The sequence below is a fragment of the Sphaerodactylus townsendi genome, linkage group LG13, assembly GCF_021028975.2.
Source record: "Sphaerodactylus townsendi isolate TG3544 linkage group LG13, MPM_Stown_v2.3, whole genome shotgun sequence".
Lineage (NCBI taxonomy): Eukaryota > Metazoa > Chordata > Lepidosauria > Squamata > Sphaerodactylidae > Sphaerodactylus > Sphaerodactylus townsendi.
Window position 1 is genome coordinate 42656386 of NC_059437.1, and position 14879 is coordinate 42671264.

General features: G+C 45.9%; 1 protein-coding gene across 1 annotated transcript; it reads left to right on the forward strand.

Annotated features, from left to right (window-relative positions):
* The first annotated feature begins 219 nt into the window (after positions 1-219).
* On the forward strand, positions 220-14609 carry RFC5 (replication factor C subunit 5). The gene is made up of 11 exons (XM_048514288.1): positions 220-359; positions 3908-3972; positions 4242-4378; positions 5460-5539; positions 6502-6575; positions 7944-8103; positions 9124-9205; positions 9593-9722; positions 12124-12201; positions 12581-12635; positions 13263-14609. Exons 1-11 carry the CDS (start codon positions 301-303, stop codon positions 13357-13359), a joined length of 1017 nt encoding a protein of 338 aa, XP_048370245.1. The 5' UTR covers positions 220-300; the 3' UTR covers positions 13360-14609.
* The last annotated feature ends 270 nt before the right edge of the window (positions 14610-14879 follow it).

Here is a 14879-nt window from a genome sequence, read left to right on the forward strand (position 1 = left end):
CCCCGAGGACGGAGATGCAAAGGAGGCGCTTTGGACGAATACACCCATGCGGCCTGAATCCCAGGCCGAGGGGGAGGCTGCTCGCATCTACGTAATATTGCCCGAAAAGCACCTGCCTTCTCCACCAAGGTTGCAGCAAGCCCCGCCCCCTGGTTACCAGAGGCCTTAGCAACGCAGCGGGACCGAGAGAACCAGGAGGGGGCGGAGACGCGGCCGCGCAAGTCTCGCGAGAGGCGGGAGTCGAGTCCTTTCGCGCGGGAGAGGCGGCTGCGTTCCTTTTGAAGTGAAGCCGGGATCGTAATGGAGCGCGCGGCGACTTCGGGAACGACGGTGGCCGCGAGGGCCCCGAACTTGCCTTGGTAATAGGGGAAGGAGGGTGGGTTGATAGAACGCTGGGGTGGCTTAGTGAGTTGCTGATTTCCCCAGCCATTTATTTTGTTTTCTACCCGTGCATCGTTTTTCCTGTTATCTCCCTCCCCTTTATTCGCATTGCGAGCTCTGGAGTGGTTCCACCTATGCCAGGGCTCCCTTTGCACTGCAGTGCGTTCCCTAAGGAGTACCAGTCTCTCGTGCATGTGTAGGGTGCTGGTTTCCTCTCCACCTAGGGTTGCCAACCTCCAGGTGGGGTCTGGAGATCTCTTAGAATTACAGCTGGTCTCCATGCGGCAGAAATAAGTTGATCTGGAGAAATGCTGCTTTGTAGAGTGATCTGTGTGTGTATATGTATAGATACACACACACGACAGACAGACAGACACTGTATATATACATACACTATATATACATACACACTCTACTGAGATCCCTCCCCCTCTGAGTCCCCAGGAATTTGTCAGGCTGGAGTTGGCAAGCCTGCCGCCACCTCAGCCTTTGTCCTTGTTTGGTAGGAAGGTTTCTTGGGAATTTTGTGTAAATTGCTTAGGATTCTGTGATAGTGGAAGAGCAGGGAGTGAGTGTAATAGATACCTTCCTCACATTAGGGATTAGGGTAGTATCAGAGGTGGGGATCTTAGCTGTTTAAGTGCTGTTGAAGGGGAATAAATCTCAGGATCTAAAGATTATGTTAATAAATAAATAATAAAGGTTAATAAACATTTATTATTTAAAAAAATAAAGATTATGTTGTAGACCGTACAAATCTAGAGAGAGGAAAGGAAAGGTTATGAGTGCAAGAATAAAGAAAGAACTAACCATGTATTCCAGTGGGAGAGAGAAAAATATACTAGGTCGGTTTTAAATAAGATCATATCCCCCCCCCCCCCCCCGCCAACTTCAGCCTGTTCTGTAATATTTAGAAAAGGTATGTGCAAGGAATAGATTGCTTTTTTTTTAAAATTCCAAAGCAAAGCAAGGATGGTCTTTTTAAGGATCATGTAGATCATGTGACAAGACAAATAATGTGTAGACGTATTAAAGAAATAGGATGTATCATTCAGCTTAGGTGGTGAGTGAAATTCTCCTGAAATTATAACTGATCTACAGACTGCAGGGATCAGTTCTGGAGGACATGTCAGCTTTGGAACTCCTCCCCATCCACGGACTGCTTTCTTCCCAGGCAATGCCCCCAGTTCTACAGGAACTTTCCAAGCTGGAGTTGGTGACCCTATGTATAACACAGTATTTTGTATGAGTGAAATTTGTAAGTGAAAACCAGACTACAGCAGAAGGCTATGATAGGAATCAAGCATAGCTGTTTAGAAGAAATTAAGCAACAATGGGGCTCCACAGATTGAGAATACCACAACCCATACCGTGTATGGGTTGGCAATAATATCAATGTAAATATCTATCTTTTATTATTCAAAGATATATTTCATTTAATTTACATTTGCCCTTTTAAGAAACCTACTGATAGGAATACTCTCCTACATTACAATTCGTACCATCCAAAGCACCTATGCAGTAATTTACTTTATGGCCAATTCCTATGCATTAAAAAGAAATATATTGTACCTTTGAATAATAGAAGAGAGATGTGTGCGTTGTTATTATTGCCAACCCATACATAGTTTATGTTGTGGTATAAAAGAAATTAAGCATGGAAGATTGACCTCTATCCTTAGCCACTGTTTGCAGAAGAAGAAGAAGAGTTTGGATTTATTTTCCCCCTTTCTCTCCTGTAGGAGACTCAAAGGGGCTTACAATCTCCTTTCCCTTCTCCCATCACAACAAACACCCTGTGAGGTGGGTGGGGCTGAGAGAGCTCAGAAGAACTGAGAGTAGCCCAAGGTTACCTAGATGACGGATGTGGGAGTGCACAGGCTAATCTGAATTCCCCAGATAAGCCTCCACAGCTCAGAGCGGGGAATCAAACCCGGCTCCTCCAGATTAGAATGCACCTGCTCTTAACCACTACGCCACTGCTGCTCCTGAAGGAATGAAAGATGACTTAGTAGCCATGTGCAAAGCTGGGTATTTGTAGAGGGGGCTGCTTAGGGTGGTCTGTGCAAATCAGATCTTTCTGGAGATGTGAAATAGTAGGAACGAGGCTGCCCCTTGTCACTTAGAACCTCTGCAAGAGAATAAAACCGCACCAACTTGGAAGGCAAAAGTCCCATGATGTTTCAGATAATGAACTGAAATACATAAAGGCCAAATGTACGTAAAGCTGTATTTGTTTCAGTGTTCAGGTGTGTTTGATTATGTAACAGGAGCCCTAGCGATTGTGTTAAATAAGTGTCCTACAGAGTCTGGTGCGACAGTCATTGCATTATGACAATTTCAAATCTAGCTCTTTGAAGCGAATCTGTAGATTGCAGTGGCACGCTTATTGATGAGTTCAATAAAATGCAACAAGACAGATGTAAATTATTACACAATCCCCCAAAAGCAACGTGGTAGTCCAAATGTTACTTATGATATGGCTCAACTGTCAGCTAATCTGTTTCATAACCACTGAATCATGAGCCAGACACACATAATGCCCGGAAAAAAACCTACAATCAATACTAGGTAATGAAGAAGATTATTTTCCTGCTGAGGTATTACAGTTTCTTCAAGCAGTTTTTCCAGGAGATAGAAACAATTCAAGTCTGGCCAGTCTTCAAAAGTTGTGGAAGACCTCAAGTAGTTGAAGGTATATTTAAGAAAATAAGCTTGAGGACAAACATCCCCCAGTTTAAATTTATAAACGTTAGTAACAGAAAGCTCTCACACCAATAGTATTTCTGAATGCTGCGAGGTTTGAAACAGATAAGATGATGCGAGACTGTCAGCACATATCTTTATAAGCTTAATCACTGCCGTGATTGGGACCTAACGGCCATCTTGCAAATTTAAACTTGTACTGATGTGGTATTTTAAAGGGAAGAAAAGATTATTGTCGCCCCCCCCCCCCCCAAGACTAATAACAGGGCAAGGGGCTCAATTACTGAAACACCAAACTCTCTGATAATGAATCATTAAATGCGTTATAGCATATTAATTATTGCCAAAATTAACTCTTTTGGGGGGTGTTCTGGGAATGCTGATGTTTAAGCATTTGAAATTTCCCCAGTGTTCCATGAGAAGGATGGCCAACAAGCTGTTCTCATGAATTGATCTGCTTTGTTAGTTCTGATAAAGCAATTATAACTATTAAGATGACACCAAATATAGGAATTTGAGAGTTCAGATCTCAGTTATGAATGCTGTAATCTGGAGAACCGGGTTTGATTCCCCGCTCTGCCACTTGAGCTGTGGAGGCTTATCTGGTGAATCAGATTAGCTTGTGCACTCCAACACACGCCAGCTGGGTGACCTTGGGCTAGTCACAGTTCTTCAAAGCGCTCTGAGCCCCACCTACCTCACAGGGTGTTTGTTGTGGGTGGGGGAAAGGGAAAGGAGCTTGTAACCCACCTTGAGTCTCCTTGCAGGAGAGAAAGAGAGGATATAAATCCAAACTCTTCTTAATTTTTTTTATTTTTAGGGTGGAAAAATACCGACCTCAGACTCTGGGAGATCTGATTTCTCATCAGGATATTCTGAGTACCAGTAAGTACTGAATGTTTTGCAGTTTTATTTTGGAATGGTTCCCCCCAATGCACGTAGCAGACATGCCATTTTTGCCCCTCGGTTGGAGTTTCTGCCTAGTGAGATCCCCCAAATGAAGTCAAGAGACACAGACCCTTATGTAAGAGGGCTGGTGTTTTGTGATTCTGAGCCGTCATTTTACATTGTAAATAGCTTCAAATGTATCAGCAGCAATAAGTAAGACACTTATAATGTTAAATGGGGGTATTCTTTTTCAATTCTTCCTCCAGTTCAGAAATTCATCAGTGAAGACCGGTTGCCTCATCTTCTTCTCTATGGGCCTCCAGGGACAGGAAAGACCTCTACTATTTTGGCCTGTGCGAAACAACTTTACAAAGGCAAAGAATTCGGGTCGATGGTTCTGGAAGTAAGAGAATAGGGAACTTCTTGTGCTCCCCCTAAACTGAGCTGCCCAGAAGACCTTCCCCTACCAGGTGGCCCCTTATCTGCATGACACCTGTGGAGAACGTTGATGCCTACTGTTTGCTTGGCTATCTTTTGATGCTAGGGGTTGTCAACCAATTAATCTATTTAAAACTCAATGGATAGGCTGATATTTCCTTCTGTGATTAAAGCTGCATAGTTTTGCATATGAACAAAACAGTAGCTTAGAAAAAGGGTATTTTCCTTTGGGGTTGTGCTTTTTAAAGATATTGCATGTGTAGGTCACACCGAATGATATCTTAGAAAAGGCATTCCCTCTTAAATGTGAAACGAGGAGAAATACTTCTTCTACAGTGGGATCATTGCCTGTAGTTGTTTTTTAAAAAATCAGTGTGTGTGTGAAAATATTAAATCTTGGGTGCTGTGTGGTTTCCGGGCTGTATGGCCGTGTTCTAGCAGCATTCTCTCCTGACGTTTCGCCTGCATCTGTGGCTGGCATCTTCAGAGGATCTGAATGTGGAGTTTTGAAAGTCCTTTTGGCTGCAAGAAATGATGGGATAGTACCTGTGTCTCTGCAGCGTAGAAGAAAGGTTAGAAAACACAGTAGGTGTGCTTTCCTGAGCCGTAGTTTTTCCAATTTCCGTGTGTCTTGGAACAATTTCTCCCCATAGAGATGTTCAGTGTATTGTCGAAGGCTTTCACAGCTGGAATCACTGGGGTGCTGTGTGGTTTCCGGGCTGTATGGCTGTGCTAGCAAGCATTCTCTCCTGACATTTCGCCTGCATCTGTGGCTGGCATCTGAAGATCCTCTGAAGATGCCAGCCACAGATGCAGGCGAAACATCAGGAGAGAATGCTGCTAGAACACGGCCATACAGCCCGGAAACCACACAGCACTCCAGTGATTCTGTGCGTGAAAACCTTTGACAATACAATGTTTTAAATCTATCGCCCACGCCAATAGGCATACTTTTTTGATGGGCCAGAAGGTTTTTCATCAGTTTTATCTAACAGTTTGGTGTAAGGTTCCCGTCCTGATTTAACATTCTGCCCCTCTCCTGGCAGCTGAATGCTTCAGACGACCGGGGTATTGATATTGTCAGAGGACCTATCCTGAATTTTGCCAGCACAAGGACTATCTTTAAGTAAGTGCCAGGTGTCTTCCTAAGAGGTGGCTTTGCTTCACATACCGAGTGGCTTTCTTTTGCTGTTTGTTTTTGCAACATCTTCACCTTGACTTTAGACATCTGGGCTTGTCCGTTAGTCAGATGAATATCTGGGGGAAAGCCATTGACCTGTGTGCATGTGTGCAACTGACTTATTGCTGTTGCCTCTTGCTTGAGCCAGGAAGAACCAGTACCAGCATCAACTGCTATAGATACAATGGAAGGTGTTATGAGTAGAATTTTCCCCACCCCACCAGTGGCCTGCGTAGTGTTTTAGAGAGCAGTCCAAGACAACACCCTGATTACCTTTTAAAGATTTTTTTTGGTCAAATTAAAGAAAAGGAGGCGTTTGGATTTATACCCCATTTTCCCAACTGTAAGGAGTCTGAAATTGGCTTACAAACTCCTCCCTTTCCTCTCCACACAGCTGGCACTTTGTGAGGTAGGTTGGGCTGAGAGAGCTGTGCCTAGCCCAAGATCACCTGGCAGGCTTCATGTGGAGAAACAGGGAATCAAACCTGGTTCACCAAATTAGAGTTCATTGCTCATGTGGAGGAGCGGGGAATCAAACCTGGTCCTCCAGATTAGAGTCCACTGCTCTTAACCACTACGCCACACTGGCTGTCAGGGTTCTGTGTGTGATTCTCGTTATTTGTTTACTTCATTTGTACCCTGCCTTTCTCCACAATGGGGAACCAAAGTGGCTCACGTTGTTCATGTATCCTCCATTTATCCTTCCAACAGTCCTGAGAGGCAGATTAGGAGAGAGAGGGGCTGGCCCAAGCTCACCTCACTACCTTCATCTGTGTGACTAGCTTTTTTCCTTGCAGCGGGATCAGTGTGGGAGATTTTCTGCGTCGCTCCTTGCAGCAGGCTCTTGTCGTAAAGCTGTGGGTGAACGTATAACCCTCCACTGCCCTGACTCCCATCTTTTCCATTAGGAAAGGCTTTAAGCTGGTGATTTTGGATGAAGCCGATGCCATGACACAGGATGCTCAGAATGCCTTGAGGCGTGGTAAGTTCATCTTGGGTGAGCAGCAGGGCTTGGCATGTGACGGTGTAAAGATTCATCAGCAAAGGGGGCACCAGTTGACTGAACTGTTCCTTGTTTTTCAATTGCTTGTATTTGGAATCTGAGATATGGCTGCTATTCTGTGTTCCTGGTCATTGTTTCAGGCACAGGCCTTTTACAGGCTCGGTGAGAACTCAGCCAGAATCACTCAATAAAGCGTAACATTCCAAAGCCTGCTGATCCTAAGTGCTGAATTTCAACAAGCTGAAATTCCTCTGGGTACAGGTCTCATGCAATCAGTCTTTTTTGATTTAGATTTTCTGTCATTAATAACAAATACGGGGAAAAAAACCAGTATGAGACAATATGAAACGAGAATAAGGACAAAGAACGGATCCAAACTTGATTACCATTTTGGAAACTTAAAAAGCCGACATGATTATATAAATGATATTGTGTCAGAACATAAGGTGATCTGCAGGAAGATAATAATTTTAAAACATTACTATATAATTACTGTTATTATTTTCTAGATATATTCTCGTTTGACATGCCGTATATGCTCGCGTATAAGCCAAGGCACCCAATTCTACCTCAAAAAACTGGGAAATTTTATTGACTCGCGTATAAGCCGAGGGTGGGAAAGATCCATCAGGAGGCAGGGTGCTGAGCCGGCGAAGGATCCACAGCTGGAGGAAAGGAGCGCCCCAGAAGCCTTTGGGAGGCTTTTTAAGGAGGGGTGAGGCGGCGTGCACGGGTCTGAGGAGAGGGAAAGTGGCTGAAAGCAGGAGAAAGTGAAGCAGAGAATGCTCTAAGTCTACAGGGAAGCTGCTGCTCGAGGCAGCCTGTCTATGGTTTCCTTTTAAGAAAACCATAGACAGGCTGCCTCGAGAGGCAGCTTCCCTGTAGACTTAGAGCTTGCAAGAAAGAAAGCCGGCAGCTTCCCTGAAACAACGCCTTAAACTTTGAGCCTGCAAGAAAGAAAGCGTGAGTTAGTGGGGGGGGTGAGGCTTCGCCACTCATAAGTAAGCGCTGTGGCTCTGCGTGGGGGGAGGGGGTAACTCGCATATAAGCCGAGGGGGGCATTTTTCAGCCTAAAAAAAGGCTGAAAAATTCAGCTTATACGCGAGTTTATACGGTAATTTTCCATTCTGTTTTTAAATCGTGTGATCGGCCTTGTTGGTAGTAGAGAACAGGGAAGTTATTCGCCTGTGTGTGTCTGTATAGTGGGAGGGGAATTGAAGATAGAGTGGATATTCTCTTGTCTGTGGATACTGTTGTCCGATTTCTTGTTTTCAGTAAATCTGTGGGCTGACTGGCCCAGAACAGGCTCAACTCTTCCTCTCTCCCTTCTTTGTGCTGTTTTTCTAGTGATTGAAAAATTCACGGAGAACACACGGTTTTGCCTGATCTGCAACTACCTCTCCAAGGTAATCCCAGCTTTGCAATCCAGATGCACAAGATTCCGCTTTGGGCCCCTGACGCCGGACCTGATGGTTCCCCGCCTGCAGCATGTTACAGAGGAGGAAAAGTGAGTCAGAAGCCCTGCGCTGTTGTATCAGGGTCGCAGTATCCTCTTCTTTCTCCTGTTGTTTGTATCAGTGGGATCTTGCCATCCTGCATATTGTACAAAGAGCTCTTGATCTCTGCCACTGCCTCCGCCATATGTTACTGGGGTGCTCTGCTATTTAGGAAGCTGAAATGGAAAGGGATGAGCAAGTTGGGTTCCCAAAGCATAAGAACATAAGAACGAGCCTGCTGGATCAGACCAGAGTCCATCCAGTCCAGCACTTCCTTCCTTCCTTCCTTCCTTCCTTCCTTCCTTCCTTCCTTCCTTCCTTCCTTCCTTCCTTCCTTCCTTCCTTCCTTCCTTCCTTCCTTCCTTCCTTCCTTCCTTCCTTCCTTCCTTCCTTCCTTCCTTCCTTCCTTCCTTCCTTCCTTCCTTCCTTCCTTCCTTCCTTCCTTCCTTCCTTCCTTCCTTCCTTCCTTCCTCCCTCCCTCCCTCCCTCCCTCCCTCCCTCCCTCCCTCCCTCCCTCCCTCTGCCACCAGGTCTCTCCCCCAGCCTGAACTGTGCATAGTGGAGATGTAGCCAGGAACTGGAAGTGGGGGGAGAGGAGGGTTAAGGTTTTCCTCTCCCTTGTAACATTGCCTTACTCCATCTGTCCCCTTTAAGAACATAAGAACTAGCCTGCTGGATCAGACCGGAGTCCATCTAGTCCAGCACTCTGCTACTCGCAGTGGCCACCAGATGCCTTTGGGAGCTCACATGCACAATGTGAAAGCAATGGCCTGCTGCTGCTGCTGCTCCCGAGCACCTGGTGTGCTGAGGCATTTGCAATCTCAGATCAAGGAGGATCAAGATTGGTAGCCATAGATCTCCTCCATAAATCTGTCCAAGCCCCTTTTAAAGCTAATTTTGCTGCCTTGGGAGTGGTTGCTAAAGGTAAGTAGGCTGATTCAAGCAGTTCCATCTTTTGACTGTTTCTGTGAGGCTATTCCTATGGCTAACGTAGCCCCAGACGATCAACTGAAGCCCTCCTTGCCTTTCAGAGTTGACATAAGCGATGATGGAATGAAGGCCCTGGTGACACTGTCTAACGGGGATATGCGCAGGGCTCTGAACATCTTACAGGTATGCCAGCCTGCATGCCGATCTCATCTTTCCAGCCGACGACTAGATCAGTTTCTGCCCTCTTGTCACACCAGAGAAGGGCCCAGGGAGACACCGTGGGACCAAATCAAAGACTTGTACAGTACTGTTGTCTCTTCCCAACAGTGGTCAGTCAAATGGTTCCGGGGACGGCTAAATTGGTTTGTTTAACATCAGGCTGCCAAATTAATGCGACTCAGTGCTGATCCCGGGGAGGGGGTTTGTTGTTGGTGAGGGATACATTTAGTTTGTTTGACCCAAGGAGGACAGAGAACGACTTTATTCCCTCTTGAGACTGAACTGGCTCCACCTTCCAGGCTGCAACTTAGGTGAACCAACCATCTTCTTTTTCTCCTTGTCTCCTGTCAGAGCACTAACATGGCCTTCGGGAAAGTAACTGAGGAGACTGTCTACACCTGCACGGGGCAGCCTCTCAAGACTGACATTGCCAACATCTTGGACTGGATGCTGAACCAAGATTTCACCACCGCCTATCGCAGTATCCTCTAGGGCATTGATTCTCAACCAGGGTTCCATGGTACCCTGGGGTACCATGAGCATGTCCCAGGGGTACCATGACAATGCTACCGCCTGCCCCCCCAACCGGAATCAAATGGATTTTGATGGGGGGGGGGGGGGAGTTGGACGCTTCCCTTTAAACAACACTGAAAAACAGCATTGTTTATTTGCCTAAATTCGGTGTGGATTGGGGGGGTAGATTTAAACGGAGCACTCCCTTTAAATCCCCCCAATCCATGTCGAATTCAGGCAAACAAACAACGCGGCTGTCAATGCTGCTTTCCCTCCCCTCCCCCCACCTACAGGCCAAAAACGGAAAAAAACCTAAAACGCTGCATTTTAATGGGGTTGGTTTTAACATATATAGAGCCACTATTTAATGATTTATTTAAATCTTGATATTATTGATTTTATTTGTGCTCTATCTATTTGTTTTGTTCATCGCCCTGAGCCCTCCGGGGAGGGTGGTTTATAAATATAAATAATAATAATTATTATTATTAAAAAAATGCAAAAAGAAAAAATCAAATGAACCTCAGGGGTACCCTGAGATATGAGGAGCGAGGTCAAGGGTACCACGATGTTGAAAAGGTTGGGAAACACTGCTCTAGGGTGCCCTCTCTGAGCCCTGTCGGGGTTGGCACCAGCAGCTGGCCCGTGCTTCTGAGTCTGCTGTATTTATGCTTGCCATTCCTGCTGCCATCGCTGAGAAGCCTTCGAGTAGCAAGTTGAGGAGAGAATACTTTTATTTTTATTAATTTATTTTCAGATTCATATATTGCCCTATCCCTGCAGGACTCAGGGCGGGTCACAACAAATCAGTACAGTTCATTAAAACGTTTAAAAATAGAACATACAAAAATTAGAACGGCAGTGCTGCAAACGGCCAATAACAATTATACATTGCAAAAAAAAAGATGGCAGAACATAATCTCTTCCATATCATCCTGTTCCCCTCCCCGCCCACCCCCCTCCCTGGAAGCCGAAAGAAGATGGCTATATTCTCTTCAACCCAGCTGGCTAGGTGGGAAAGGCCAGGTCTTGCAGGTCCTGCGGAACTGCGAAAGTCCTCGCAGGGCTCTGACATCCTCCGGCACCTTGTTCCACCAGGTCGGAGCCAGGGCCAAAAAAACCCTGGCTCTGGTCGAAGTCAACTGGATATCTCTCAGGCCGGGGATCGACAAAAGGTTCACCGGAGGGGTCTTTGAGGGAGATGCAGTCTCGGAGATTTGTGCGTCCAAAACCTCAAGGCTTTAAAGATCAGTAGCAGTGGCGTAGGAGGCTAAGAGCTCGTGTACCTAATCTGGAGGAACCGGGTTTGATTCCTAGCTCTGCCACCTGAGCTGTGGAGGCTTATCTGGGGAATTCAGATTAGCCTGTACACTCCCACACACGCCAGCTGGGTGACCTTGGGCTAGTCACAGCTTCTCGGAGCTCTCTCAGCCCCACCTACCTCACAGGGTGTTTGTTGTGAGGGGGGAAGGGCAAGGAGATTGTAAGCCCCTTTGAGTCTCCTGCAGGAGAGAAAGGGGGGATATAAATCCAAACTCTTCTTCTTCTTCAATACCAATGCTTTGAAAATGTTCCAGAACTTGACTGGCAGGCCTGATCAGGCCAAGAGGACAAGTGAAGTGAAAGTAGCTGGTCAATGTGCCTCTTCCTTTTTTCACAGTCTAGCCATGTTCGGATCATATCCAGATTATGGGCGTTGGTTCAAAGACAAAGGTAGAGGACAGCAGAGGTCTTCCTGCAGGGAGAAGCCACCATACCCACTCCCATGTCTGTGTACCGTTCCTCTTCAGATATAAAAGCAGGAACCTGCTCGCCCCACAGAAGTGGTGGGATGCCTCAGATTTGATACTTGCCTCTGATTTCTGCATCCTACAGAGTAGCCTATGGTGGGACTTTGGGCAGCGCGATCTGGGTTCATATCTTCCCTCGGCCGGGGATTTCCAAGGGCTGGTTGCTCTCTTTCTTCTGGCCTAACTTTCACTGCAGGGTGCCAATAATGAGAGGAGTACACTATGAAAACTACCTTACAGACTTCAGAGGAGTGCGGGGTGCGATTGCTGTTCTCTGTCCTCATTCTACTGGCAAGAATAAATGCATGCATAGAAATGCTCAGGGGGACATTTCTCTTGCCTGGTTTGAATTTGGGTGATCCTAAAATGACAGCTGAAAACCTGAGTGTTATTGTTTCCCCCCAGTGTAATCACTTCCTGCCCTTCTAGCTTTCAGAAGCTGTCCTCTTTTTAGTAGTGATGAAAGCTTGTGCCCCTGGGCATTCTTAATTCAATCAGCAAGGAAAGGCATTTTATTAGCAGCTTCCAGAAGCGCTGGAAAACCCCTAATCGGTTTTCTTACCTTGACGTCCCGTTCAGATATCATGGAGCTGAAAACGCTGAAAGGCCTGGCTCTTCAAGACATCCTGACTGAGATTCACTTGTTCGTGCATCGAGGTAAAAGTTCTTCGAAGCACAGTTACAGCCATTCTCTCTGGCTGATCACGTTGGCTGTTTTCTGTCACCTTGTGCAATGCTGATCTCAGAGGTCATGCAGAAGAGGAAAATCTTGGCTCGAGGGCAGAAAAGATAACTATTGATGTACTGCTGTTGCAGTTTCTAACCTTTTGGGTTTGCAAAATGTTAAGAGGGAAGTGGGCAGGTAATACAGGTACAGGGAAGTGAAGGAATTGGGTGCAAAATCTAAATGCCGCTGTTACAGAAGCATTCATGTTCCATTACTCTAGATTTAAAGCTTACCATTTCACTACATGAATGGAAAAAACAGATTTGTTTTTCTCTGTAACATGTTCCTGATGGACTCTGTGATTTCCAGTTGACTTCCCATCATCTGTACGGATCCAACTCCTGATCAAGATGGCGGATGTCGAGTGAGTGTCTTGGGGTGGGGTGGGGTGGGGTGGGGGGCAGAGCTACTGTTCAAAGGGTTTTCTTTAAGTTCCAACTCATCTCTTTCCCTCACCCCCTCATTGCCAGTTAAAAACTACTTATGGATCTGGTGGTGAATGTCTGGCCTGTGCAGCCTTGCATTTATTCCAGGATTTCAATGAATGAATTGGATCATTGCCCTGCCCTTCCTGATGATGCAAGAAGGCACAGCATCTATCCCAGTGGTGGGATTCAGCCGGTTCGCACCACTTCGGCAGAACCAGTCGTTAAAATGGTGCTTGTAAACAACCAGTTGTTAAATTATTTGAATCCCACCCCCGGAACCGGTTGTTCAATTATCTGGATCCCATCACTGATCCATCACCAGTTTGTGCGCTGTGTTGGGAAAACTGAAATATGAAATGTTGGGTGTTTCTTTTACCTGGTCCAAGACTTACATAAAAGCAAACTCCGAGTGATGTTCAGTTTTTAACATTCGTCCTTTCCTCAAGAGGCCTAGAACATTCAGTGTTGGCTGCATACAAAAATTGTGTCAGTAGTTCAGAGTTCTTTTGTACATCCAAGAGTGACTTTGTGCGTTCTCATTTCTGCCCCTCCCTCTTCTTCAGGCATCGTCTGGCTGCAGGGACAAGTGAGAAGATTCAGCTGGGAGCCCTGGTTGCTGCCTTCCAAGTCACCAGAGATCTGATCGTAGCTGAGGCCTAGGCCCAGGGAGGACTAGGTCCTTGCTTGGTTTTCCACCAACCATCTCCTATTGAATTCTGGGTAGCTCCCCGAGGCTGGAGATTTTTGGGGCGATTGAAGATGGCAGTTCAAAGCTGCGAGCACCTGCTCACAGGGTTCAGCCCATATCCTGTTTCACGAAGGCTTAGTTTATCTGGACTTGGACCAGCTTCTAGCTATCGGTACTGTTTTCCTACCAGTTTCACAATTGGGTAAAGGCCTTCAGGCGTCTGTCGTCAGCCAAACTGTACTCTCGGCAAGAGAGAAGACTCAAAACCTATTTGAGTTGGGGAGGGATGTGTGCACTTGCTGCTTTATAACACTGAGAGATGCTTCTGTTTAAGCTTGTGGACTTTCAGCCACAATTCCTCTAAAAATCATAAGGTTTTACTAGCCCGTATTAAAACTCAAATAATGGAAGGGCAATGATTGACTTCTTTTTGTTAAGGACTCCCTACCTCTGAGGCCTGCAAAAAGAGGCAGCAGGGCAGAGATTATACTTTGCATCTTTCCCCAGTATTAGTAAATCCGTGTAAGTGTGTAACTAGCACTACAGGAGAAGGGCACTCCATGTGCTTGCTTTCTGCTTGCAAGGAAACTGTAAGCAAACATTAAAAGTGTAACGATGCAGCTTATTCATCCCCGTGAGGCTGCATGTAGAGACCAGGTTTAAGTATTTTGCTGTCAGGGAGCATCTTGAGCTTATTCTGTAGTGGAGGAATCTGGAAGGGAGTCAGTGGATCCAGCCCACAGGTCATGTGTACTAATCAGGGGCTTTATTACTTCCTTTTGAAACAAGTTATAAGGGTGATGATCCCTGAGGGGTGGAAGGGGGAAAATTGCCTGGTGAACTCTCCTGGACAGCCCTTTGCTCTAGATAAAATGAAGCGTGATCTAGCAATAGCAGGTGGGCAGCAATAATAAACTGGCCTATGAAGACTCCAGGTTTCCTTAAAGGCAGGAACCAGAATTTTGTTTTGCCTTTCATGTAAGAACCTAACTCCATAGTTGAAAACTGTTTCTTTCTCCTGATGGTAGACTTGGTCACTGTGTGACAACTGCCAAGTCAAAAGCACAGAAAGACCACCACCTCAGTGACATTACCCATTGCCAAAAATAGTTCGTTTGGTTAACCTACGATGCTAGAGTTAATGGGCCGCAGTGACTCCGGGAAATATGAGCAAGCATTAGACTTGCCCAGATCTGTTGCGAATAAAAATATTTTGTCATTATCTTGGGTTCTTTGTCCTTGATCTGGTGTCTGCCACTTTCGGAAAAATATATTTCACTTTAAAAAGCTCTGAGCCCATCCTTTGTGCCACCAGCGACCGTCTACCACTCATCCCGTTTGCCACAGACGCTCATACAACAGCAAAGGTGTGAGTAAACCCAGCGACCGACCCTATTTGTTCATGTGAGGGATCCGAATGGTCCCCAGGTCTTTAGCTCATTTTACAAGCGAAAGGGACTCTTCCCTTTATAATATTGCAAGCAACATCTGT